Genomic DNA, 26,027 nt, shown 5'->3' on the forward strand with positions numbered 1-26,027 from the left:
TAAAATTTAAAATACACATTTTTGATAAGTGTCATGGATTGAATTATGTCTCCCCAAAAATGTGTGTATCAATTTGGCTGGGCCATGTTTCCCAGTATTGTGTGATTTTCCTATATATTTAAATCCTGCCTCCATGATGTTAATGATGAAGGCTGGGCAGCAGTTGTGTTAGTGAGGCAGGACTCAATCTACAAGATTCGATTGTGTCTTGAGGCAATCTCTTGAGATAGAAAAGAGAGAAGCGAGAAGAGAGACAGGGACATCTCATACCACCAAGAAAGTAGTGCCAGGAGCACAGCATGTCCTTTGGACCTGGGGTCCCTGTGTGGAACAGCTCCTAGTCTGGGGGAAGATTGATAAGAAGGCAGACAGAGAGAGAAAGCCTTCCCCTGGAGCAGACACCCTGAATTTGGACTTGTAGCCTACTTTACTGTGAAGGATAAATTTATCTTTGTTAAAATCATCCACTTGTGTTATTTCTGTTATAGCAGCACTAGATAACTAAGAGAACAAGTAATTCCATATCTAGGAGTTTATCCAATAGCTAAACTTGCACATTTGTAATGTAACAACATATGTGTCAGGATATACATATTCCATAGACATCTAACAATGGATGAGTGGATAAATCCACAGACCTAAAATGAAAATCCGTAGTGGAAATATATCCTCAGTAAAAAAAAAAATTGTGGCTTTATGTATTGTTATCCAATGATCTTTATGTGTTATTGGTTCAATTGTATCCCCCCCAAAAAAGGTATGTTCAATTTCTAGCACCCCAGTACCTGTGAATAGGACTTTACTTGGAAATAGGGTCCTTGCAGATGTAACTGGTTAAGATGAGGACCTTAGGGTGGGCCCTAATCTCTTTATGACTGGTATCCTTATAAAAAGAGAAGGAGAGACTGAGACACAGAGAGAAAGAATGCCATATGACCACAGAGGCAGAGATTGAAGTGATGCATCTACAAGCCAAGGAACTGTAGGAAATCACCAAGGATTGCAGGAAATCACCAGAAGCTAGGAGAGAAGAACTGTTATGGATTGAATTGTGTCCCTCTAAAATGTGTGTCGACTTGCTAGGCCATGATTCCCAGTATTGTGTGGTTGTCCACCATTTTCTGATCTGATGTGATTATCCTACCCTCTATGATATTAATAAATGGAAACCCTCGTGGTGTAGTGGTTAAGTGCTACGGCTGCTAACCAAAAGGTCAGCAGTTCGAATCTGCCAGGCGCTCCTTGGAAACTCTATGGAGCAATTCTACTCTGTCCTATAGGGTCGCTATGAGTCGGAATCGACTCAATGGGCAGTGGTTTTTTATGATGTTAATGAGGCAGAATTAGAGGTAGTTATGTTAATGAGGCAGGATTCAATCTATAGGATTAGGTTGTATCTTGAGTCACTATCTTTTGAGATACAAAAGACAGAATCCAGCAGAGAGAAGAGAGTCCTCTTACCACCAAGAAAGAAACTCTGGGAGTACGACACATCCTTTGGACCTGGGGTCCCTGCACTCAGAAGCTCTTAGACCAGGGGAAGATTGATGACAAGGACCTTCCCCCAGAGCCGACAGAGACAGAAAGCCTTCCCCTGGAGCTGGCGCCCTAAATTCAGACTTTTAGCCTCCTAAACTGTGAGAGAATAAATTTCTCTTTGTGAAAGCCATCTGCTTGTGGTGTTCCTGTTATAGCAGCACTAGATAACTCACACAGTAAACTGTGAGAGAATAAATTTCTCTTTGTGAAAGCCATCTGCTTGTGGTGTTCCTGTTATAGCAGCACTAGATAACCAAAACAGGCATTCTCCCTCAGAGCCATCAGAAAAATTAATACTGCTGATACCTAGACTTCAGACTTCTAGTCTCCAGAACTCTAAAAGAATAAATTTTCATTGTTTCAAGCCACCCAATTTGTGGTACTTTGCTGTGGCAGCTCCACGACACCAATATACCATGATACTTTGCTAGGTGAGAAAAAAGAAAGGTTCGGATGATTATTATGCTACTAGCTATGAAAATATATGTCTGTATGTGAATTTTCTTAAATATGCATCAATTATCTCTGGAAGAATACACAAGAAAGTAGTAGCAGTGGTTTCTCATGTGCAGGAAAATTGGGCGGCTAGGGACAAGATGTGGAGGAGACCTAGTTTCACTATGTGCTGTTTTTGTACATTTTAGTTTTCATGTGCAAATATTACCTATTTAAAGTAGAAGTTCAGATAATAATTTTGTAAACACTGTTGCTTAAAAGAACATTAAAAACCACTGTATTGTGTGGTCTCTAGATCTGACATTTATTAGTGATTTGATTATTCCAGATACTTTTTATTAAAGAACTCCATGACACTGTGATTTGTGTCCCACTTGAAAAACACTCCAGAAAATCTAGTCCTTACTTCCATATTCAACAGCAATTCTTAAGCTTTTCACCATCTGTTAAGTTCTGTGGCATATACATTTGCGGAGTTTATCATGTAACAGTTATATGTAACCTGAGTTTCCCCAGACTTCAGCAAATTTTTGGATCAGCCAGGGCCCCTGTAACAGTGCTGACTCAAGTCAACATTCTCACTGACATATTTTGAAACAGGACCCATAAGATCTCCCATCCCACTAACTTGGCAACGTTTTTTCTAATTCCTCAGGGGGAGCCTCTTATGTGTTCCAGAACAAGTATGCTCCCTTGGCTCAACACTGCAGGTTCCCAGGAGGCTCCAGCCACAGCCCTGCTGTTCCCAGCAGGCACCACAGAGACACCAGAGCCTGCTCTGTGAGAAAGCTGCATGGCACCTGGGGAAGGCTTGCATTACACCCTGTAAGAGGAAGCCCACAGATAGGCTGCTTGAGCTCCCCAGGTTTGTGGAATTTGGTGAAACAGCTCTTTCGTGTTCTACTTACACTCTGCTCCCCCACAGAAGTCAGCCGTGAATGCAGATGAGGCTGGAATGCTAGACATAACTGGTGAAAGACAGTTTAGTGCTCAGAATCACCTGTGACAAGGGGTGTTATGGGTTGAAGTATGTCACTCAAAAAAAAAAAAATTGTTGATTTCCTGGCCACTGTACCTGTGGATGTGATCCTGTTTGGAAATAGGGTTTTTCTTTTGTCATGTTAATGAGGTCATACCAGGGTGGAGTGCATCCTAAACCTCAAAACTTCTGAGTTATAAAAAGACCAGAATACACACACAGAAACACACAGGGGAAGAGAGATCCCATGTGAGGATCATTGGTAAGCCAAGGCGCACCAAGGAACACCCACGGCTGCTGACAAGCAAGGACATGGCTGAGACCCTGATTTGGACTCTTAGCCTTCAGAACTGTGAGAAAATAAACTTTGGTTCTTTAAAACTACTAACTTGTGGTATTTATGTTACAGCAGCACTAGGTAACTAAGACAAGGGAACAGAACATAAAAGAATGTTCCAAGAGCCTGAGGAATACTCCCCCTTCATAAAACAAGAACCATGCTCCCTGGCTCTGTCACCTTTCTATGAGGCTTTGGGGGACCAAACCAAAAATAAGAGACAGAGCAGCTCAGGAGAAGTGTGAATCACTGTAAGGTAAAAATATTAACTGCCATTCACTGATTATACGTCTGCTATTTTGCCTTTATATTATGGAATCTTCATAACATCCCTATCCCAGTTAAGAGGTTTTCAGCATGAATGACAAAACCTGATCCAAACTGGCTAAAACAGAAAATTGGAATTGGCTGGTATAATAAATGATACAGGGGTGGGATTTAGCTTCAGGTATGTCCTGCTCCAGGATTCAAACGTTATGAAAAGGTCCTCATTTCTTTCCCTGTTCCTCAGCTTTGTTTACTCAGCTTTGATTTCCTTCTCAACAAGTTCTCCCCCCATGGTTACAATATGACTGCCAGCAACAACTCCTGGGCTTTTTCCTTCTAGGGTCAAATCCAATAGAAATGAGCAAGTCAGCTTCCCGGAAAGTTCAAGACAAGAACCAAGGAATTCAGTTTCTTTGTCCATGTGCCCTTGGGTCAAACACTGTGGCCAAAAAGAGGGAGATCACTGAGTGGTCTACCTTGGCCTCTGTGCTCCAGGGGCATCAACCTCACAACACAAACAGAGAGCAAAAGAGGGCTGGCTCCCCAAGCAAAATCAGGGCACTGCTGCCCAAGAAAGATAGCAAATTCCAGGCAGCAAAAATAGCGTATGTCCACAACAAATGCTATGAGGTTGAAATTATTATTCTCATTGTACAGGTGTGGAAATTGAAACTCCAAGACGTTAAGTGGCTTGCCTAATATCATACAACTAGAAAGCGGCAAAGGTTGGAATTGACCATATTAGTGTGCGACAGAAGTCCCTGGGTGGCACAAACGGTTAATGAGCTCAGCTGCTAACTGAAAGACTGGAGATTCAAGTCCACCCAGAGGCACCTCAGAAGAAAGGCCTGGCAGTCTACTTCCAAAAAAGCAGTCATTGAAAACCCTATGGAGCACAGCTCTACTTTGACATATATGGAGTCACCATGAGTCAGAATCAACACCACGGCAACTGATTTAATGTGTGATAAGACTAAAATTCAAACTGGATTCAGAAGAGGACATGGAACCAGCGATAACATTGTTAACATCAGATAGATCCTGGCAGAAAGCAGAGAATACCAGAAAGATGTTTACCTGTGTTTTATTGACTCTTCAAAGGTATTTGACTGTATAGATCATAACAAATTATGGACAACATTCCAAAGAATGGGAATTCCGCAACACTTAATTGTGCTCACAAGGAACCTGTACATAGATGAAGAAGCAGTCTTTCAAACAGAACAAGGGGATACTGTATGGTTTAAAATCAGGAAAGATGTGCGTCAGGATTGTATTCTTTCATTATACCTATTCAATCTGTTTTCAGAGCAAAGAAGCTGAGAAGTCAGACTATAAAAAAAAGAACAGGGCATCAGGATTGGAGGAAGACTCATTAACAACCTGCATTATGCAGATGACACAACTTTTCTTGCTGAAAGTGAAGAGGACTCGAGGCACTTACTGATGAAGATCAAATACCACAGCCTTCAGTATAGAATACACCTCAACATAAAGAAAACAAAAATCCTCACAACTGGATCAATAAGCAACATCATGATAAGCCAAGAAAAGATTGAAGTTGTGAAGGATTTCATTTTAGTTGGATCCACAATCAGCGCCCATGGAAGCAGCAGTCAAGAAATCAAAAGATGCATTGCACTGGGCAAATCTGCTGCAAAAAACCTCTAAAGTGCTGAACAGCAAAGATGTCACCTTGAAGACTAAGGTGTGACTGACCAAAGCCATGGTGTTTTCAATCACCTACTATGCATATGAAAGCTGGGTGATGAATAAGGAAGATTGAATAATTGATGCCTTTAAATTATGGTGTTGTCAAAGAATATTGAATAAATCATGGACTGCCGAAAGAACAAACAAATCTGTCTTGGAAGAAGTACAACCAGAACGCTTCTCAGAAGCAAAGATGGCAAGACTATGTCTCACATACATGTTATCAAGAGGGACCAGTCCCTGGAGAAGGACATCATGCTTGGTAAAGTAGACAGCCGGCGAAAAAGAGGAAGACCCTCTACAAGATGGATTGACACAGTAGCTGTAACAATGGGCTCAAGCATAACAACAATTGTGCAGATGGCACAGGACTGGGCAGTGTTTCGTTCTGTTGTACATAGAGGGTCGCTATGAGTCGGAACCAACTGGACAGCACCTAACAACAACAAGACTAAAAAGATGGGTTGGCATTTCCCAGGCAGACTGGTGCTCTAAGCAGAGGCTTATGAAGACACAGAGGTATGGGGGCGTTGGAAGAGTGGGGGGCCTCCAGAGAACTGCAAGTTATTTGCAGAGTTGTAAAACAGTGTAGAGAGAGCACAGACTCTGGTGTCAAGACAGATTAGGACTCAGCTACTTACCAGCTGTGTGACTTAAGTCAAAGACATATTGCTCACCTCAGTTTTCTCGTCTATAATGCAGGGATAATATGCTTTGCAGGGTTCTTGGGAGAAATAAGTGAGATAATGTAATAAAGGAGATGGTACAGTGTCTAGCACATAGCTCAACAAGTGATTATTTTGCTGTTGATAGTAGTTCCAGAAAGTGATGAATGAGGAAGTTGGGGAAATAAGCTGGAAAAATAAGTGTGGGCCAGTTAATGCTAACATGAGAATTTTAACTTTTATCCTCCAAAAAATGGGGCCAAAGGAGGAACTTTGATTGGAGGGATGGCCTGGTCAAATTTTTTGTCTCAGGAAGATCACTCTGGCAGCCACACATAGCCACAACAGCAGAGAGAGGTGGGGTGAAGCAGGGAGAATGCAAGATGAGGGACAGTGAGAATAGTTAAGAGACCATTAATATAGTTGGGTTGACCAGTGGTTGCCAAACCTAGTTTAGCATCTGACTTTCTTGGGGAGGGTTTTTGTTTTTTTTAATATAGACCCCAAAACTCTCCAGAGGCTGGTAGGCACCAGAGTTACTGCTATCACTTGTAACTCTAAAATGTCTAATATTATTTGACGGAACCTGGTAATGGTTATTTTCCTGAGTTTAAGATACTAAGTCTCAAGCACTATTTCCTTCTTAAAGGATGCAATTAGAGATCATTTGATAAAATTCAATACCTGTTGATGATTTTTTAAACAAAAACAACTCTTAGGAAGCAAAAAATAAAAGGTCATTTCCTTAACTTGATAAAAGGTACCTACTAGAAACCTAGAAAATATCTAACTATATGGTTCCCTTCAAAGTCAGAAATGAGATATGAATCTCCATTGCCCCTGCTTTATCAACGCTGTACTGGGGGCCCTAGAAAAGAAAAAAAGGGGGAGGGAAAGAAACTAGTACCTCTTCCAAGAGTTAGAAAAACAGGCATCCTCATTCATTGCTTGTACAGTAAGTCCAACCTTTATGGATGGCAACTGGCAATATGTATAAAGGCCTGAAAAATGTACTTACTTTCTGACCCAGCAATTCTACCTCTGTGAACATACCCTAAGAAAATATTTAAGATTGTGCACAAAGATGTACATAGTAGGATGCTCTCGCCAGTACTATATACAATCAGAAACAACCTAACTGTCCGACAAGGGACTGGGGTATGTGAATTCTGGCATGAACCCATCATGGAAGACTAAACCAAAAAAAAAAAAAACCCACTGCCATCAAGTTGATTCCAACTCATAGCAACCCCATAGGGTTCCCAAAGCTGTAAATCTCTATGGGAAGAGACAGCCACATCTTTCTCCTGAGGAGCCACTGGTGGTTTTGAACCACCGACCTTTTGGTTAGCAGCCAAGCACTTTAACCATTGTGCCACCAGGGCTCCTTGATGGAAGACTAGTCATTGAAAATGATGCTGTAGAACAGCACTAACTGGTAAAAATAGCTTCAACTAGTATGTTTAATGTATCTTTATGTGTATACACACACACACACACACACACACACAAACACACTTGAAAATACTGGAAAGACTTAGACCAGAATACTGATGGTTCCTTTGTGCTCCTTCATGTTTTCCAAATTTTCTTAATTAAGCATCTGTTACTTTTCTAATTAGGAAAAATAATATATTTTAAATGCTGCCTCAAATGTCTGTTGTAGGCAGCAAAGAAATTGGCTTGGAAACAGAGTAAAGAGAGGTTTTATGAGGGGAGATGGGAGCAGCTGTGTACTTGATCACATCCCTATTCAACTAGAATCCGTAAGACCAGAAAGCTAAATTGCATTCTTATTGTCCTATTTTATTAAAACAAAACAAACGAAAATGACAAATGTAAAGGTTAATTTTATACTTACACACACATACACACACACATACACATTTAGGTAAACTCTCTGCTTAATGGCATTTATGAACCAGCTATGCCCGGTCACAGGTCACTCTGCAATCCAGTGACTAGATTGGGTAAGATGGGTTTATTGAGCTGCGTCCCTGGTTCACCATGACCAAGGGGTGGGTGCTAAAGACAGAATAGAAGAGGGAGGGGAATGTAACAAGAGCGTTCTAAGCTTGTGCTCAGAAAATGGCACCCAGATACAACAGTGAGAATCTTTTTTGCATATATCTTCATAATCAATACAACTTTTCAGAACAACAAGAGAGACAAAAAATAAGGAATACAATGTTTGAAACAGTTACAGCCCATAGATCAACATTACAAACTAGGTTTAGATCACCTGTAGGCATTTGTAAGAGAACTGAGGTGCAGAGGCATCGGAATGAGTCGACTCCCAGCATAAGGGTTGAGAGGGTACAGACTGTCTAAAAATAAACCACTACTTGTTAAGTACTGCCAGTGCTTGCATACAGTGTCCAGTACATAGGGAAGATCACAAGTCATTACTGGTCTTTGTACATGCTGTGTGGTAGAGGCTACTGCAGATTTCTTTATTTTCTAAAGTAGGCAAGGCTCATAAATTGACCAATTCACATTGTGATTACTTGGTACAATGCATGCATGTTATTGGTACAGAAGAGTGCTTTAACGGCCATTTAAAGGTCATTTTACCTCAAAGGACTATTATCCTTCCAGTTACTTATTCATTCAACAAATCCTTATCCAAAACTTTATACCGTCTAATCCATGCCCCTCCCAGAAAGACCAACACCAGGAAATGGGTGAAAGGAGATTCTTTATGGGGCACAGTATGGACTATTAACATCAAGACAGTTGGTACACAGCAATGGCCCAATCCTAAAGACTCATAGTATGCTGCCTCCACCTCATCACCCACCTCCTGGAACCCAGGGCATTAGGGTGCTAGTGAGCTGACTCGAGAGAGAAAGAGCAATTCTCTATTCAATCAGACTTAACTCAAGGGAAGCATGACTATTCTGACTCACTTGGGATGGAGGAGGAGAGAATAATATGAGATGGAATCATTCCTATCTGTAAAGTTTAGCAGATGGAAGAAAAACGTGTCATTGGTTTCACTTTGGAAAAAGCAGTCAGTCTCTTCCCCTGGGGGTGGTAGGCAATGTAAGCCCAACTCTCCACCCACGCCCTTTCTAAGACTCGCACTGTGGGCACGATTGCTTTTTAAGAAGCTAAGCTGCAGGCTAACTTCAGATGTAACAGAATCCATGATCAAAACTACAATCACTTATTAGTCATATTTTCCACCTTCAGTTCACTTGGGGGTAAAAATACCACGAAGGGGATAAAATTTGCTTTTCCCATTGTGTAGGCCATTCTTGTGTTTTGTGTGCAAAAAGCCCACATAATTACATTCTCCATTTTATTATAAAAATTAGTACTTCTCATAATAAATGCCCTCTGTAAAACTATAGCTTCAGTTTCAGAATTAGCAATCCAGTTAGGTCAAATTAACATTGATTGCATCAACAATATTCCTGCAAGCATCTCCAAGGTCTTCCAGAGATGAGGATAAAGATGCTGAGTCTACTCTTTTGACGATGGTGGGAAGAGGGGGGCTGGGGAGTGAGGCTTTTGTTCAACCAAATAGCAGCTGCATGGAGCACTAAAAAATTGAACTACATTTTCAGGATAAAAAGGTCAGGGCTGATTTTGTGACACGCCATGCCACGGCTCTGTACCATTCAGAGAAAAGTCCTTTGAGTCAGGAGGGAATGTAGGGAACGGCTTTCCAGTCTTGGTTTTTTATGACCTATGTAGCCAACGCATCTTTGTACAAAGAGCATTAAGCTGGACTATTGTATTGAAGAACATGTGGCTAAGTCACATGAAATACAGGGGTATTTACCTTGAGTAGCTGAAGTGTTACTTCATCTCTGTGTTCTCAGAGTTCCCATCTGCATAGTGGAGAGAATGGGCTGCCTCTGACCCACTGGAACCGGAGAGGAGTGGGTGAGAGAGAGCTAGAAAGTACCGGGGCCTTTTCTGGAGAAAGGCAGTGTTCAAGTAACAAAGAACTCAACAAGGTACTCCAAAAAAAGCACAAAATTCAAGTAACAGTCAGGGGTGCTTGTGTTCTGGCATTTAAGCTGCAGGCTCTTAAGAGAGTAGAGGCCTTGCCGTGTCTGCTGTGGAGAGCACATAGGTTAGAGAGCTGCGTGGCGGAGAAGCAGGAGCTCCAGTGGAGCCCATCAAGTCATCCACAGCACTGGGGACCAAAGTTCGCCTGGAGAGGAGAAAAGGAACCTTGGGAGCAGCTTACTGGAACTAGCAGGCTCTTCCGAGCAATTGCTTAATGCATATCCACGTCTGTTCGCTGTATAAGATCTTCAAGTTGGTTATCAACCTAAATCTCAACAGATTAAAGGTTTTCTTCATTTCCCAGGTAGAAATAGAAAGTTAAAGAAAGCTATCTAGATCCTCCTCCTGCATTTTATCATAAGATTAAAAAACAATTTAAGACTGGTTGAAAGAAAACTCACAGTCACCAACATGCCCTCAGTAGAGCAGAAAGAGGGAAATTTGCACTTTTTTTGCAACTAATAACTTACTTTCTTTTGACAGTTTCTGTTCTCCCAAGCTAGTGTGTGCAGGCTTGAGTATTAAAAACGCTCAGAGAATTGGAATGGTTTGGGGAGGGGGGCGCTGTCACAGGGATCCTGAAGGCCCACAGAACAGGAAGAAGAGGGTTTAACAGTCTAGATACATAGTCTTCTCTAAACAGCTCACAATGAAAAATGGAAACACTTTACACTTTAAAATCACAATATTTATTTTGCTGTTAAAATCCACTTCCTCGGTTCTCAAGTGGATGTCACTAACTGCCCCGTGGGAAAACACCTCTATTCCAGCTCCCATTATAAAACTTTCCATTGCCATTTTATGGACAGTCGCTCAGCTCTGAACCTGTCTATTTGATTTCATAGGACAATTCAGACTTGTTTGGATCCGTGCAGCTGGAGCCCTTACACCACCATAAAAAGGTGTATCAAAGACAAAGTTCCTGGAAGACATCATCGTTTCTTACTACCACCATTTCCACCGCCAGGTTTGCTGAAGCTCCTGCTCATCTGAGGGAAGTGTACCGTTGGTGTTCTTTCCGTGGGACCATATAATCCCAAATTCCTGGCGGTGGCCGACTTCCGGAGTGGCTTGACACTGGGAAAGGGACTGAAGATGGGAGTTTTCGGGTTGCTGCCCTGGGGAGGTTTGCTGGTGGCTTTGTTTTCTCCAGGTGCGTCAAGCGGCTCTGGGAAGTACCGCCGGCCAGGCGGGTACACCTTGGGCTCAGTTTCAACAGCAGCATCCCTTTGGTTCAGTTCCAAGGCTTCTAACTTCACCTGAACTTCAGATACACTGGTGTCAGCATCCCCAAACATGGGCTCTGGGGACTGCCCTTCAATTGTCCTCCCAGTGCTGCCCTCTGAGCTGCTGTCTTCTCTCTGAGCTGTCGCTGCTGTCTCCCTGGAGGAAAATGCCTCTGCTGCCTCCAGGCTGCTAGGTTTGCAGCCCTCATTCTGCTCTTCTATCAGCCCGATGGTGTCCCCACAACCCAACTGGCTCTTGGTCTTCGTCATGGTCTTTTTGTGGACTCGGATGTGAGTTCGCCATGGGGAGTTGAGCTTTGTCTTAAGGTCTTCATAGGAGACAGGAGAAAGTTTGCCTCCTGTGTGACCAGGGACGTGGATGACAGCATTCTTGGCAGCTCTGTTAGTCATCTTCATCTTCTTTCCTAAAAGAAGGTGGTTTATAACTGGAGAGTTGTTTACCTGAGATGGGAGGAGGTTGGTCACTGGCCCTTTGTCTGAAAGAAATGTTGAAAGGTTATGTGAAACACAACAGAGAGACATATCCATTACAGAATAGAAGTTACAGGGACGTTTCCCTGGACCCCTCCCATGTCTTCCCAGGCGTTGGCAGAGTCATGTGACTGAAGGCAGCAAAACCTGAATTCCACAATATGGCCAGAGTACCGATTCCTTCCTCTTCAAAGAGAAGACTCCGACCCCTCATTATTAATTACAGCCCAGACTTCCTAACGTTCTTTTACAGGGATTTTTGTCTCTGAGCTGCAACTTCAGAGATCTTTTATCTAGAAAATCTTTCAAGCTCTTCTAAAATAATAAGACAAATACTCTGAGCATACGGATGATCTGCCATCAGCTTCTGTGAGAAAACACTGCACATTATGGAGTGAGAGACAGCAGAGTGAGAGAAGCAATAAGAAGAGAGTAAAAATGCAGCATAATCACAGCTATTATCCAATGCCTGGTCTAAGTATAAAAAACCACTCAGTGTCCTAGATGGACTTCAGACAAACCAAAAAACAGCAAGCACCAAAAGCGGTGTTCTCCTGGAGAGTGCTGTTGATAGTATTATTGTCTCTCTCCTCTGACTACGACCAGGCCCCAGCACTGAACACATACAACCCCAGGGATGACAGCAGCAGGCAGAAAAAGCAGGGAGAAGACCCCTCCATCTTTGTGTAAACACCCTTCTTCCCTGATGTCCATGTCACCTGGCTGAACTTCCTTCCACACTTCTCTACTGCTGTCATCTACCCTTGGTCACACCCTAGTCTTCACTGAAGACATGTCACCTGTCTTCTCTTCACTCCATGTCCTACCACCTCCTTCAGTGTGTTTACTGCCTCTGTGACTGACCCATCCCATTCATTACCTAGCTTCATAGTTCCTCAACCTCTCTAGTTCCATGACCTTCAACTCCATTCCACACCTATGTTTACATCCTAAATCTTATCACCCAGATCCACATGATGTGAAAAATATTTAACTCTAATATTGCTCTCTTTGACTCTCTTAGCTCTTATGCTCTCGATCTAACTAGATCTGGTACTGCACCATAGAGATTTCTGGGCCCTTGACACCCCAGTCTTCTCATAACCTCACCTCCATTTTTGGCTCACTTACATCCCGACCCTGCCTAGGAGTGTGGCTGATCACCTCAACTGCTGTCTCACCAATAACCACACAGTCTAGGGATCCCTATCCCTTTGTCACACATGCCTGGAAAAACCCAGCCTGGATCTATGATCCACATTCTCTTTACAGAAACCTTAGATGCTAGATATTAAGGAAAAGAATCACAAAGCCATAAAGATTGATAGCCCTTCAAGTTCATCATTTTCTATTTTGCTGGGTTCTCAATACTGCTAAACAATCTTTTTCTTTCCCTCTTCTATCCCCTTCAATGACCTATCCAAATCTTCATTATTTTTCTTCAAGCTCTCATTCAACCCTCAGCTTACTCCCAGCAAATGACTTTCCCTCCAATTACTCCATGAAAACTGACACTATCAGGTATGAAAGGCCTCAACTTCTTGCCCTCACTAAACTAGGAAACTGGTACCTCAACCATCATTCTTAACACCTCAAAATGGAAGTCCTTTGCTTCTTGTTTCAAGGCCAACCTCTCCGCCTGCTGCTAATCCTATCCTATACTATCCCCTCTAAAACCTTGCTACTCAAAGTGTGGTCCCCACACAGCATCACCTAGGAGCTTGTTGGAAGTGGAGAATCTCAGCCCCACCCAAACCTATTAAAACAGATTCGGCACTTCAGCAGAGCCCCAAGTGATTCAGATGCATACTAAAAAGTGAGACTCAATGCTCTAGAGCTGTGCCTTGGAGCAACAGTCTCTACCTTAAAGAGAACCATGTAAACCAGGATCCAGAGCAGGGGTCATCAGACTTTTGCTGTAAAGGAGCAGCTTATAAATCTTTTAGCTGTTGTAGTACAAAAGCAACCATAGACAATATATAAGCAAATGGGCATGTCTGTGTTCCAACGAAACTTACGTTTATAAAAACAGGCAGTCATAATCATCTGTCTGAGACCAAATGGTCAACATTTACCCTAAAGCAAAGATGAGAAGATCAGGGGAACAAAGGGGGACAGGGAAGCAAGAATAATGGAAACGGAACAACCAGAATGGAAATAATGAGAAAGCTGGTGTGATGTAGAAAACATAACCAATGTCGCTGAACAGTTTGTGCAGAAACTGTTAAATGGGAACCTAATTTGCATGTAAACTTTCACCAAAAACTCAATAAAATATTAAAAAAAAAAAAAAAACAGGCAGTTGGCAGGATTTGGCCCATGGGTCATAGTTCACAGACCCCCCGACTAGAGTACAACCAGCAGGCCGATTTAGTCCCCAGTGACAAAGGTTCACCATCCCACCCAAAGATTTGTACCGTGCAGCTAGAAAAGAATTACACAGAGAATCGAAACTTCTGGGTCCCAGCCCTGGCCGGATCACTCGCTACAGTCACACCCCCTGGACAACCGCTAAACCTTCTTGCATAGCCATTTCTTCATCTTTTAAAACTCCTTTTAAAGAGAGTATCAGTCCTTGCCTTCCTCATAGACTTATTTTAAGGACAAAATGAGAAGATATGTGTGAAAATGTTTTGAAAGTTAAAGTGCTGTAATTGTTGTTAAGTTTCTTTGGTGATTGTTTTTCTTGATGACTCAGGAGAAAATAGGAATCTTCAAGAAGTTCTGTCTGTTCCCCCTCAATAAGTGGAAGGCAAATTCAGTTTTTGTGCAAGGTTAGTCACATGCTCATTTACCTCTTCAAAACATGCCAAATTTACACCTGGGTTAATTTTGAACAGGCATCATTTTTTCATTAGGATATTCACTTAGAACAAGACAAACCAACTCCCAAATCAGTATACATTAAACAACAAACCAGATTGTTCACTTTGATTTTTGGAATTAAAAAAAAAAAAGCAGCAGCAGCTTGACAGTCCTTGGAAAAGAGCATTTCTAACTGTACTACCAGCTGCTGTCAACTACAACTCAGGGCAACCCCATGGGTGTCAGGGTGGACCACATTCCATTAGCTTCTCAATGGCTGATTTTTTTTCAGATGTGGACCACCAGGCCTTTATTCTGAGGCACCTCTGGGTAGACTTGAGCCTCCAAACTTTTGGTCAGCAGCCAAGAACGTTAACTGTTTATACCACCCAGGGAATCCCCAACTGTACTACAGCTGTGTTCCTCAACAGACTCCCAAGACACTGCTAACCCCTCAGTGAGCACAGACTTTTGAGGTTTTTTTTTTCCTTTTTCTCTGATCATAGCATCTGTTATGTTGTTGGTAGGTGCCATCGAGTTGATTTTGACTCATAGCAACTCCATGTGATAGAGTAGAACTGCCCCATAGGGTTTTCTTGGCTATAATTTTTACAGAAGCAGGTTGCCAGGTCTTTCTCAAACAGATCCACTGGGTAAGTTCCAACTGCTGACTTTTCAGTTAAGCAACCGAGCATGTAACTCTTTGCGCCACCAGGGCTCCACATCTGTTATACTGCTACCTAAATAATTAGTGAATAGCTTAATTTACTAGCACCTAGGGTTTTTCTGGGTGGCTAAAGTCTATTTTCAGATGCATCAAATTTATGAGACGATAGCTCCAAAATTCTCAAGTCCAAGGATTGCAGAGCTTTGCAACATTCAAATCACGAGTAAACCCCTCCACAAGCCCACATAGTAAAGATGTGTTTAATACCATCAGTTGTCTGGTCCTTGGGACCTAAAAAGAACCCATGGTCTTTTTCTTCTTTAGAGCCTGATAAGATAAAATAAAAACGAGATTCTAAATAATGCTATTATCTCGTGCCAGCTGTGTTTGTGGCTATTGAACTACGGTCAGTAGTTCTGAGGCCGTTCTGGGAACTATTGGTTCTTCCTTTCACAAGCTGAGATTGTGGAAATGATAGACTTGGAATTGATGCAAACAAAGAATCATATTACCTGCCCTGATATACACCTGATGAACCTGCTGCTGTTGCTTCTTTTTAATCCGAGAGTACTGCCTCTTCAGTGCGTTGATATCGGTGGTCATGCGTTCCATCATCATACTGTTAAAAGCTGCGTGGTATTCACTTCGACAGGAATTGATTGCTCCAGGACTCAGCTCTGCAATGTTATTAGATCTCAGACTCTGCTCCTCACTCGGCTCTGTACTCAAGGGAAGAGACACAAGGAGATGGTCAACGGAGAGAGAGGGATTACATGGGGATTGATTACACTACAACCCAGTGTGGTACCTTAACCTCCAGCAAATTCTAAACCACGAAAAAATGTACAGAAGAAGTGAATTATTCTGGCACTTGGTTTTATTTCTGTATTTTCTTATTAGCCTGATTGTAGGTCTGAAATGGGCAGTGTGGGTTCACTGTTTGATTTTCTTTGTTCATTATATGGACACATGATCATCTGTTGCCAGATAAAAATCACTGCCATTTTCTAAAATCCCCTTAGAAAAATGTGACTCCAGATGTCTGAAATCACTGTGCAGTCTTCAGCATGAATAAAAACAACAGATTTCCACATAAGTGCATGAGGATTTATAAGGGGTTTATAGTTTGTAAAGGTTAGTCAGCCTTTGGATGCATTTTACTTGAGTTAAAAATAATACACTCTCAAGACTTCAGATCACTGTATCACTAGAGATGAATGTATTTATCCATTTAGCAAACATTTCCTGATCATCTGCTATTTGTGCTATCCTAACACAAAGAGCACAGCAGTAGACAAGCTGGGGGAGGTATCTGGTCCTGTGACCCCTATAATTAGCAGACTTGTCTCTTGAATAAAATTGTGATTACCTCCAAGAAAGAGCAACAAATACTGGTGAGGGTACAGTGGACCGCACAGACCAAAGGAGGATAGGAATGTGGTTTTTCTAGTACAATATGTAAAACTGGCCTGGAGACCAGCTAAAGAGAAATGAATGGGGGGATTTCTACTATCCTCACATCTGCTAAAAGTCTTATTCAGATAATAGCTGGACGTCTGATATATTCACTTCCTTTCTACTGAAATCACTTCTCTAAGGAGAAGAAAAATAAAAGGGAAGTGCTAATCTCAACTTAATTAAAACCAACAATAAAGACTAACGATGAGATACCTTAAAAGGAAATATCATGTCATTCTGGAGCGTGTAATTGCACACACACACAAAAACAAACAAAAAATCATGGGGGAGGAGGAAAAGGAAATGGAACACAGACCAGGCTATAGAAGTGCAAATTTTCTAAAACATTTGAGAAAATAAACAAATAAATAATTTTTACACATTAAAAAATATATATAAACAAAATTTAAAAAACATTAGCGTTAAGATACATATTGATCTCATGCCTATAAAAAAAAAAAAATGCCTAGAAAGCAAAAATTGAAATTCAGGCAACGAGAATGAGAGAGACAGAGAGAGGCAGAGCAAGGGTGAGTACATTACAGAAATTAATAGAACATCACAAAGAATTCTCTTGTTGGGTTCAGATTTTTAAAAGCCATTTAAAAAGATGAGAGGAGAGCACAAACCAAGGACATACACACAAAACAGTGTGCCACCAGGCAGATTAAAACTCTAAGCAAGCTAATGCAAAACCAGTCAAAAAGAAAAAACGCTTTCTAAGCAAGAAAAAAAAGAAACAGAACTGTGGCTTCATAAAGAGAATCAAGTTAGTAGATGGCAAAGAAAATGCAGAGAATGACAAAGAACAACGATGAACCTGTGAAACATCTCATAACATGCATGAACCTGGAGGGCATTATGCTGAGTGAAATAAGTCAATCACTTAAGGACAAATATTGTACGAGACCACCAATGGACCAAAAAGGTTTATGCACAAAAAGAAACAATCTTTGATGGTTACAAGGGAGGGGTGGGGTGGGCATTGGAAAAACACTAAATAGACAATAGATAAGTGGTAACTTTGGTGAAGGGTAAGACAGTACACAATACTGGGGAAGCCAGCACAACCTGTACCAGGCAAGGTCATGGAAGCTCCATAGACACATCCAAACCCCCTGAAGGGCCAAATTACTGGGCTGAGGTCTCTGGGGACCCTGGTCTTGGGCAACATCTAGCTCAATGGCATAACATAGTTCACAAAGAAAATGTTCTATATTCTACTTTGGTGAGTAGCATCTGGGGTCTTAAAAGCCTGTGAGCGGCCATCTAGGATACTCCACTGGTCTCACCCCTTCAGGAGCAAGGTAGAATGAAGAAAATTAAAGACACAAGGGAAAGATTAGTCCAAACGACTAATGGACCACATCTACCAGGGCCTCCACCAGACTGAGTTCAGTACAACCAGATAGTGCCTGGCTACCACCACTGACTGCTCTGACAGGGATCACAATAGAGGGTCTCAGACAGAGCTGGAGAAAAATGTAGAACAAAATTCTAATTCAAAAAGAAAGACCAGACTTGCTGGCCAGACAAAGACTGCAGAAACCCTGAGAGTATGGGCCCCGGACACCCTTTCAGCTCAATAATGAAGTCACTCCTGAGGTTCACCCTTCAGCCAAAGATTGGACACGCCCAGAAAACAAAATGAGACTAAAGGGGCACACAAGCCCTGGGGCAAGGATTAGAGGGCAGGCGGGGAGAGGAAAGCTGGTAATAGGGAGCCCAAGTTTGAGAAGGGAGAGTGTTGACATGTCGTGGGGTTGTTAACCAATGTCATAAAACAATATGCATACTAACTTTAACGAGAAACTAGTTTGTTCTGTAAACTTTCATCTAAAGTACAAGAAAAAAAAAAAAGAGCGAGAGAGAATGCAGAGATGCATGCCATCTATTTTGTTTCTGTCCCCTTCCAGCAAAGAGAACGATCTTCAAACTAGAAGAGGAGGACTAAATATCCTAAAGGAAGAGCTGCCATCCAAAGCAGGAAAGGACATAATATGAGAACCATGAACTGCTTCAAAGGAGTTCATTTCACAGGTAATGTACATATAATTGTCTGTACAGGAGAAAACAAATCTACAATATGAATTCAATTCAGAGCACATTTTAAGAGGGATACTACTAAACTATGGTACATTTAGAAGTGAATTAATAGAATCTTAAAATGTCTGGAAGCCATAACTGATGAAAATGCTAAAAGAAATTCTGAATTTGGCCATGGAGAAAGCATTGGGGGATATGGAGGCTATCCTCAAAGATCTAAAGGAACATTAGGCAGGAGAGAGAATAGACTTGTCCTGTGTTGTTCCAAGGAGAAGAACTATTTGTAGAACCAGTAGGTGGAGGCTATCTTGTTTTAACTAAAAACCATGGACTAAACAGAGGAATCTAGCAGAATGCCTTCTGAGATAAAGATTTTCTTGTCAGTCAAGAAATTCAAGTAGAACCTGGATAACAACCTACCACAATGTTTTAGATTTAGAGGGTATATTCCTGTAACGGACGAGATCCTGATCTAGAAAGAATTCAATTGAAATAGAATTTATTAAGCATCTACTATATGCCAGGCTCCGTGCTAAGGAACTGAGCATATAAAGTTGAATCAGATGAATGGGGTGAGGGGCGTGAAGAGGTTAAAAGTCACCATTAACAAAGTTAAAAAATAAATATGTATTATGTATATAACACAAAATACAAAAATATCCTACTGAATGATAAAGTAACAGACCTTTAACAGTAGTAACCACTATAACCACTGAGTGGTTACTGAGATATCTATAGTACAGGACAATGATACCATGGTTACAGTGAACAAACATATTATGAAAACCAAAGGGAGAGTCACCTCTATCTACCTTTAATTTGCTTTTGGTACTTCTGCAGCTCAGGCACCAGGAGCCCACTGAAAGGTCCAAGGCATCCCACTGCATTAGCAATAGCATCTTCATCATCCGGGTCATTCTCTTCATCACTGTCTCTGAGCTTACCGTGTCGCCTTGAAAAATATAGAAAAAGAAACAAATATTCAAAGAAAATAGTGCTATTTAAAAAAGTAAGTATATAGTTACATGGTTTAAAAGCCATATATATACATACACACACACACACACACACACACACATATGTTGTTGCTAGGTGCCATTGAGTAAGTTCTGACTCACAGCAACTCTATGTACAACAGAACGAAACACTGCCCAGTCCTGCGCCATCCTCACAATCATTGTTATGCTTGAGCCCATTCTTGCAGCCACTGTGTCAATCCATTTCGCTGAGGGTCTTCCCCTTTTTCAATGGTCCTCTACTTTACCAAGCATGATGTCCTTCTGCAGGGACTGATCCCTCCTGATAACATGCCCAAAGTAAGTGAGACATAGTCTCACCATATATATATATACATATATATATACATACATAAATACATATGTGTGTGTATATATACATATACAGTACACATTTCTGAATACACAGTTCTCACTTCACTTAATTCCCACAGGTGATCATTGTTACTAGTTTCTTAGTATTCTTTAGTTTTTTATATATATATAACTAGATATGACTATATAGTCTTATTTTTCTTGTCTTTTTACATAGATATTAGCACACTGTACACACTCTTCTGCACCTTGTTTTTATTCACCTAAGAAATCTTTCCATTTCATACATAGAGCTTAAGCTGTACTGTTATACATATGTAGTCCATGTCATGGGACCAAGCCCCTAATGGTGCATGCTTGTTTCCAATCTTACGCTATTATAATAAATTACTTCATACATACTGTGTTTTGCATGTGTGCAAGTATATCTGTGGGAGAAATGCTGGGTCAAAGGGTATACAATCATTAGCAATTTTGGCAAATAATGCCAAATTGCCCACCACAAATCCTTAAGTAATTAATCTTTCAACAGCAATGTGTAAGAGTGGCTGCTTCCCCATAGCCTTATCAACAGTGTGCTATCAACCTTTTGAATTTTTGCCAATCTGATAGGTAAAAGACAATACCTCAATCTAATTTTAAGTTGAATTTCTCTTATTATGAGTGATCTTGCCTTTTATGTGAACTATCTATTGCCATCCTCTGACCACTTTTCAATTGGATGGTCATTTTCTTACTGACTTCTAAGAACTTTATATATGAGAATGCAAGTCCCTATTTTGTGCTGTGAGTTACGAATATTTTTTAATCTGCTTAAGGAATTTTTTGTTTTGTTCAATTTTATTTTGGGTCCTGCAGAAAATTTTTTAATGTACTGAAAATTAATATTTTGGTTTTTTTTTTTTAATCAGTATTAAGGTTTTCCCAATTCCAAAGAACTAAAGGAATTCTAAATTTCCTTCTGCTAATTTTATTATTTCATTCTTTCTAATTGAATTTTTTCCTCCATATAGAATTTATCCAGATGTATGGTGTGAGATATGACGTGAACTGTATTTCTTTCCAGGTAAGGGCTCATGCATGACCCATTTACTCAATAGTATAACTTTTCGCCATTGATTTGATATGCCAATTTTTCATATGTTAAAATCCTATATTTATTTTGGTCAATTTCTGGTCTTTGTATTATTTTAAATTAGATCATCTATTTATGCACCAGTTCCACACTATCTTACTTTTGAGATTTTTAATATCTGATATTTTAAAATAAGTTGTTACTGTTTTGTTGAAGCATTGGTAAATATACCCTCCAGTTTATGTTCTTAATTGTACTCAACTTCTTTGGAACGTATACCTTAAAAAAATCATAATTGCACTGATACTCTGTCTTGAATTTGAAGTCAAATTCTTTAGGAAAGAGGTATTCAGATTGTTAAATGCCAAATTACTTTGAACATATTTCTGGGGTTTAAGGAATATCTGTTTACAACAACAAATTAAGGTATTAAATCTTCCATCATGAAAACAACAAGGAAAAAAAAAAAAAAAAACCTTACCCAGAAACTGAGGTGGCTTTTACTGTGGCTGTGGCTGGGAATGGTGTAATGTTGTAGGTGTATTTTTCCCTTAACTCTGCCAACTGTGGGAAAGGGAAAGGATCCATAGAATAAACAGTCTGTAAAACAAAAGCAAAAATGCTAGATCTGAAAGGTTGGCTTTAAACAACTCTCATCAATGCCATGACGACAGTGAAATTTTATGAATTTGAGGGCGAAGAGGCAGATACTGCTCCTTACATAGTGGGTGGGAGAGACCCCACTTCAATATTCACTGTGGAGAAAGACAAAGAATCTCGGTGAACGCCACAGTGAGATCTCAAGTCAACCGCACTACTAGACCATCCAGCTGGTGGACATGCGTGGACAAATAGGTACTTCCTCCTGCTCGTTTGGTGGATGGGTTAATTCAGAAATCCCCAGTTCCCTATCACTCTATACCAAAGGGCCCAGCAGTTTCTGCATATATAGTGCTCACTCTTCAAAACTTGGTTTGATGATTTTTGTAGACATTAATGCCAGGCTTCTGAATAAAATTAAGTCTAGTGAAAGATCTTGTGATCGACTGCAAGCTTTCTTCGAAGATAACACCTTTTCAAATGACTGTGAGTCCTAGGTGAAAATTGTTAGCTGTTATTTTTAAAGAAAAAAAAAAGGTGATAAAGCATAGGCTGTTAATAAATTTATAAATGAAAATGGGACAAGGGACCAGTGCTCCTGACAGAATTTGAAAAGTATGCATCCTTCTATCAGCCGGAGGAAAGTAATCTTGTTTGTGCTCTTATTTTTATTAAAACTAATTGCTCCAAAAACAGTTCTTCAATCTTTCAGGTTCTTACACACCAGAAAATGTATATAAATCATACTTTCATTTCCCCCAGGAAGTCATTCAAATAGCTTGATGAAATTTTTCTAGGAAAATATTTAAAAGTGGTATTTTTCATTTCAGCAGGACTATTTTTCTGAAGGCTTTGGAAATGTCACATATTTGCCTGGGTAGGCAAAGGTGGCTCTGAAAGCAGTTTCATTTTGCTGCTGTTTCACTTTATAGCTCAGTGGCACTACTATGACAGTTCACTGCAACCTGGATTCTAAACAGCCTCCACATCTGGCCCCCCCAACTTCAATGGCACCAGCTTACGCTTGCTGTACCTGCCCAAAATGCCAAACAAGTAAGTGCTGGTGAAAAGTCAGTCCCTTCAATTCTCCATCGCTGATCCTGCACAGCCATATGGCTTATACCAGTTGCCATCAAGGTGACCCTGATTCATAGTGACCCCATGTATGTCTGAGTAGAATTGTGCTCCATAGGGTTTTCAATGGCTAATAACAAACAAAAAAAACAAACCCGTTGCCATCAAGTCAATGCCAACCCACAGTGACCCTATAGGACAGTGTAGAACTGCCCCATAGGGTTTCCAAGGAGCATCTGGTGGATTCTAATGGCTGACCTTTTGGTTAACAGCCAAGCTCTTAACCACTGTACCACCAGGGCTCCACAGTGACCACAAAAGTCATCTCTAAGCTGTTTTATCACATATAACATAAACCTGATTGTACCCTATAGGCTGAGAAGCAATGCATATTTACTAACAGTGACCTGTCCCTCTGGAAAAAAGGAGGTGTCTTGCGGTCCCCACCAGCCTAGAGTGTGAAAGCATTCTCTTCCTTATCTGAAAAATTGAAAGTGTGAAACTCAGGATCTTAGTTACCTCTGAGAGGAGGAAAGGGTAAGATCAGGGAAAGGTGCATGAGAGTATCCACTTGTGTTGTTAATGTTTTATTTCTTAAGTTTGGTGGTGAATATGTAGGCTTTGTTACATTATTCTTAATATATTCTATATGCCTGAAATACTTCCCATAATTTTATTAATAATGTTGTTAGACTGAACTCTCATATTCTTTGATCCCACAAAGGTACCCAGCAGTTCATTCCTCAAGAAGTTCCCTCCCTGCCAGTACAGAGCTCTTATGATGATGTCTTACACACCCTTTCTAGGGAGATGGAGGGATGTGAAATCCTCTCAGCACCCCAAGTTTAGGTCCAGTGCATGGGGTCTCTGCTTGGGTCAGTGGTATCACTAGGGACATGCAGAGGGTATAAACCCCACTAAGTGACACTCTCAGAGGGGGACGACACCAAAATGGCAGTCTATAAAAATATTCCTGCAGTTAGTTATAACAACAAAAACATTTTTCCTAAGACCAGCTTACATGTATCGATATACCTACAAGGCTAATTTATTTTTTTGAAACTTCTTATGTGCTCCGGTCAGAGCTGTCATTATTACCCAATTACAGTGATGCTTCCAAACACGTGGTTTCATCTGCACATGCTACACACACTGTTGTTTTGGTTGTTACCAGTGTTTTTATAGTCGCTGATTTTGTCAAGGAGCCCTGATGGCACAGTGGTTAAGAGACACAGCTGCTAACAAAAAGGGTGGCAGTTCAAATCCACCAGCTGCCCCTTGGAAACCCTATGGGGCAGTTCTGCTCTGTCCTGTGGGGTTGCTATGAGTTAGAATTGACTCAATAGCAACAGGTTTTTTTTTTGTTTTGATTTTGTTAAATTTTCTGGTATTTTAGCTGCAATATTGTGGTAATTAGTACTTGTGAACCTGTATCAATAACTTTTTTGAGAATAAAGTAGTAATTAAAGGAAAAGGAGTGATACATGGGAATTACAATTTATGAGTAACATTAGTATAAAAAAAATTACTAAGAATTCTGTATGGAGCCCTGATGGCACAGTGGTTAAGAGCTCAGCAGCTAATCAAAAGGTCAGCAGTTCGAATCCACCAGGCACTCCTTGGAAACCCTATAGGGCTGTTCTACTCTGTCCTACAGGGTTGCTATGAGTCGGAATCGACTCAATGGCAATTTTTTTTTTTTTTTAAGGAATTCTATATGGTCTGGTACAGAAGGAGGTCCGTGGGGGGTGGCAGATAACACCATGAGTTACCACACTGGGTAACACCAACCCTAGAGACACCACTGGCTTGGATCTCATTGGGGGGCAACATAGGCTTAAGTGTGTCACCACAGACCAAAGATGATCCAACAGTTGGGCCAAGCATCAGGTCTCCCTCCTCGAGCTCATGTGATTTTTTCCCTTAACATTTTAGAAACTTGGTTCAAACTTCTAAGAAACCCATACTATCTGTATTCAACTTTAAAAAAAGAGATTATTGATGCTAAGAATTTAAGAATTCCTTACAAGTCAGATGTCTCATTGAAAACAACTGGAGGCTGATGACCTGGAGATTTACCAGTGTTTTATTTTTACTGGTTTTGTAGAAAGGTACCATAAAATTCCCCTGTCCAGCCTTGGGATGTATTTATAAGGAAGAATGGGAAGTACATTGGCCCCTACTTCACCTCACTCTGTCCCAGTCCAGATGGTCTGCATCTTTCTGGTTAAAAAACTTCTTTAGGAGCTGCTTAGCTAAAGACACTTGACCACAACCAACAACAACAACAAAAAATTGGCTCTGTTGAGCATTTGTTTTCTATTTCAGGTCTTCCTTTCTCTGTTGTTTACTTTTGAAGAAATCAAAGTATGACTTGTTTATAGTCCTTCTTCGTATATATCCTCTCACTTATTCGAAGGTCTCACAGGTCTGAAGGTATGTCTGGAGGTATGTTTATCCCTGGCACACCACCACAGTCCTAACATGCAGCTGATAAGCTCAGGATGAGATAAGGTCTAGGCTTCTAACTTTGTAAATCAGTGATTTACAACAAATTCCAAGTATGAAATTTTACTAGTCATCTTAGAGCCAAAATACAGTAGAGTAATAGAATCTTAACGAGCCCTGGTGGCACAGTGGTTAAGCACTTGGCTGCTAACCGAAAGGTCAGCAGTTCAAACCCACCAGCTACTCGGTGGGAGAAAGATATGGCAGTCTGCTTCTGTAAAGATTACAGCCTTGGAAACCCTATGGGGCAGTTCTGCTCTGTCCTTTAGGGTCACTATGAGTCGGAATTGACTTGCCGGCACACAACAACAATAGAATCTGAGGGTTAGAAAAGAATTTAAACATAATTTAGTTCAACCTCCGTCCCTAGCCAGAGTCCTTTCTAGAACATCTCCAACAGATGATCATAAAAGTGCTGCTTAAACACTTCCAGTTATAGGCACACACTATTTTGCAGAGCAGACATTTTCAATTTTTGACAGTACTAATTAATCAAACACCATCCTTCTACTGAGCAAGCATCTACTTCCTGGTAATTTCCACCCCATCACTGACAGTAAAAAATGAACGCTGTGGGTCTAAGGGCACCCTGCCTCTTGGCGCCTGAGAGAGTAACAGCAAATCATTAACAAACACTTTGGGTTAGGCTTTTCAAGCACCTGAAGCAAACAGGTAAGCACCTGACCATTAACTGAAAGGTTGACAGTTCAAACCCACCCAGAGGTGCCTCAGAAGACAAGCCTGGCAATCTGCTTCTAAAAGGTCA

At 40.9% G+C, this 26,027-nt stretch overlaps 1 protein-coding gene across 4 annotated transcripts in view; it reads right to left on the reverse strand.

Moving 5' to 3' along the window:
• Window positions 1–7,565: 7,565 nt before the first annotated feature.
• Window positions 7,566–26,027, reverse strand: part of TBC1D30 (TBC1 domain family member 30) — a 129,377-nt gene continuing 110,915 nt past the window's right edge. For 2 of the 4 annotated variants that reach the window (XM_064283924.1, XM_064283926.1), the window contains exons 10-14: window positions 21,561–21,679; window positions 19,486–19,625; window positions 15,682–15,888; window positions 15,437–15,496; window positions 7,569–11,702 (exon numbers count right to left, since the gene is read on the reverse strand). In XM_064283924.1, coding sequence (XP_064139994.1) covers window positions 10,912–11,702; window positions 15,437–15,496; window positions 15,682–15,888; window positions 19,486–19,625; window positions 21,561–21,679 — 1,317 coding nt within the window. In that variant the 3' untranslated portion in view covers window positions 7,569–10,911. Of the gene's footprint in view, window positions 11,703–15,436; window positions 15,497–15,681; window positions 15,889–19,485; window positions 19,626–21,560; window positions 21,680–26,027 lie in introns of all 4 variants that reach the window. The other 2 variants (XM_064283925.1, XM_023558452.2) reach the window with 2 other exon arrangements.

The sequence above is a fragment of the Loxodonta africana genome, chromosome 4 (assembly GCF_030014295.1).
Source record: "Loxodonta africana isolate mLoxAfr1 chromosome 4, mLoxAfr1.hap2, whole genome shotgun sequence".
Lineage (NCBI taxonomy): Eukaryota > Metazoa > Chordata > Mammalia > Proboscidea > Elephantidae > Loxodonta > Loxodonta africana.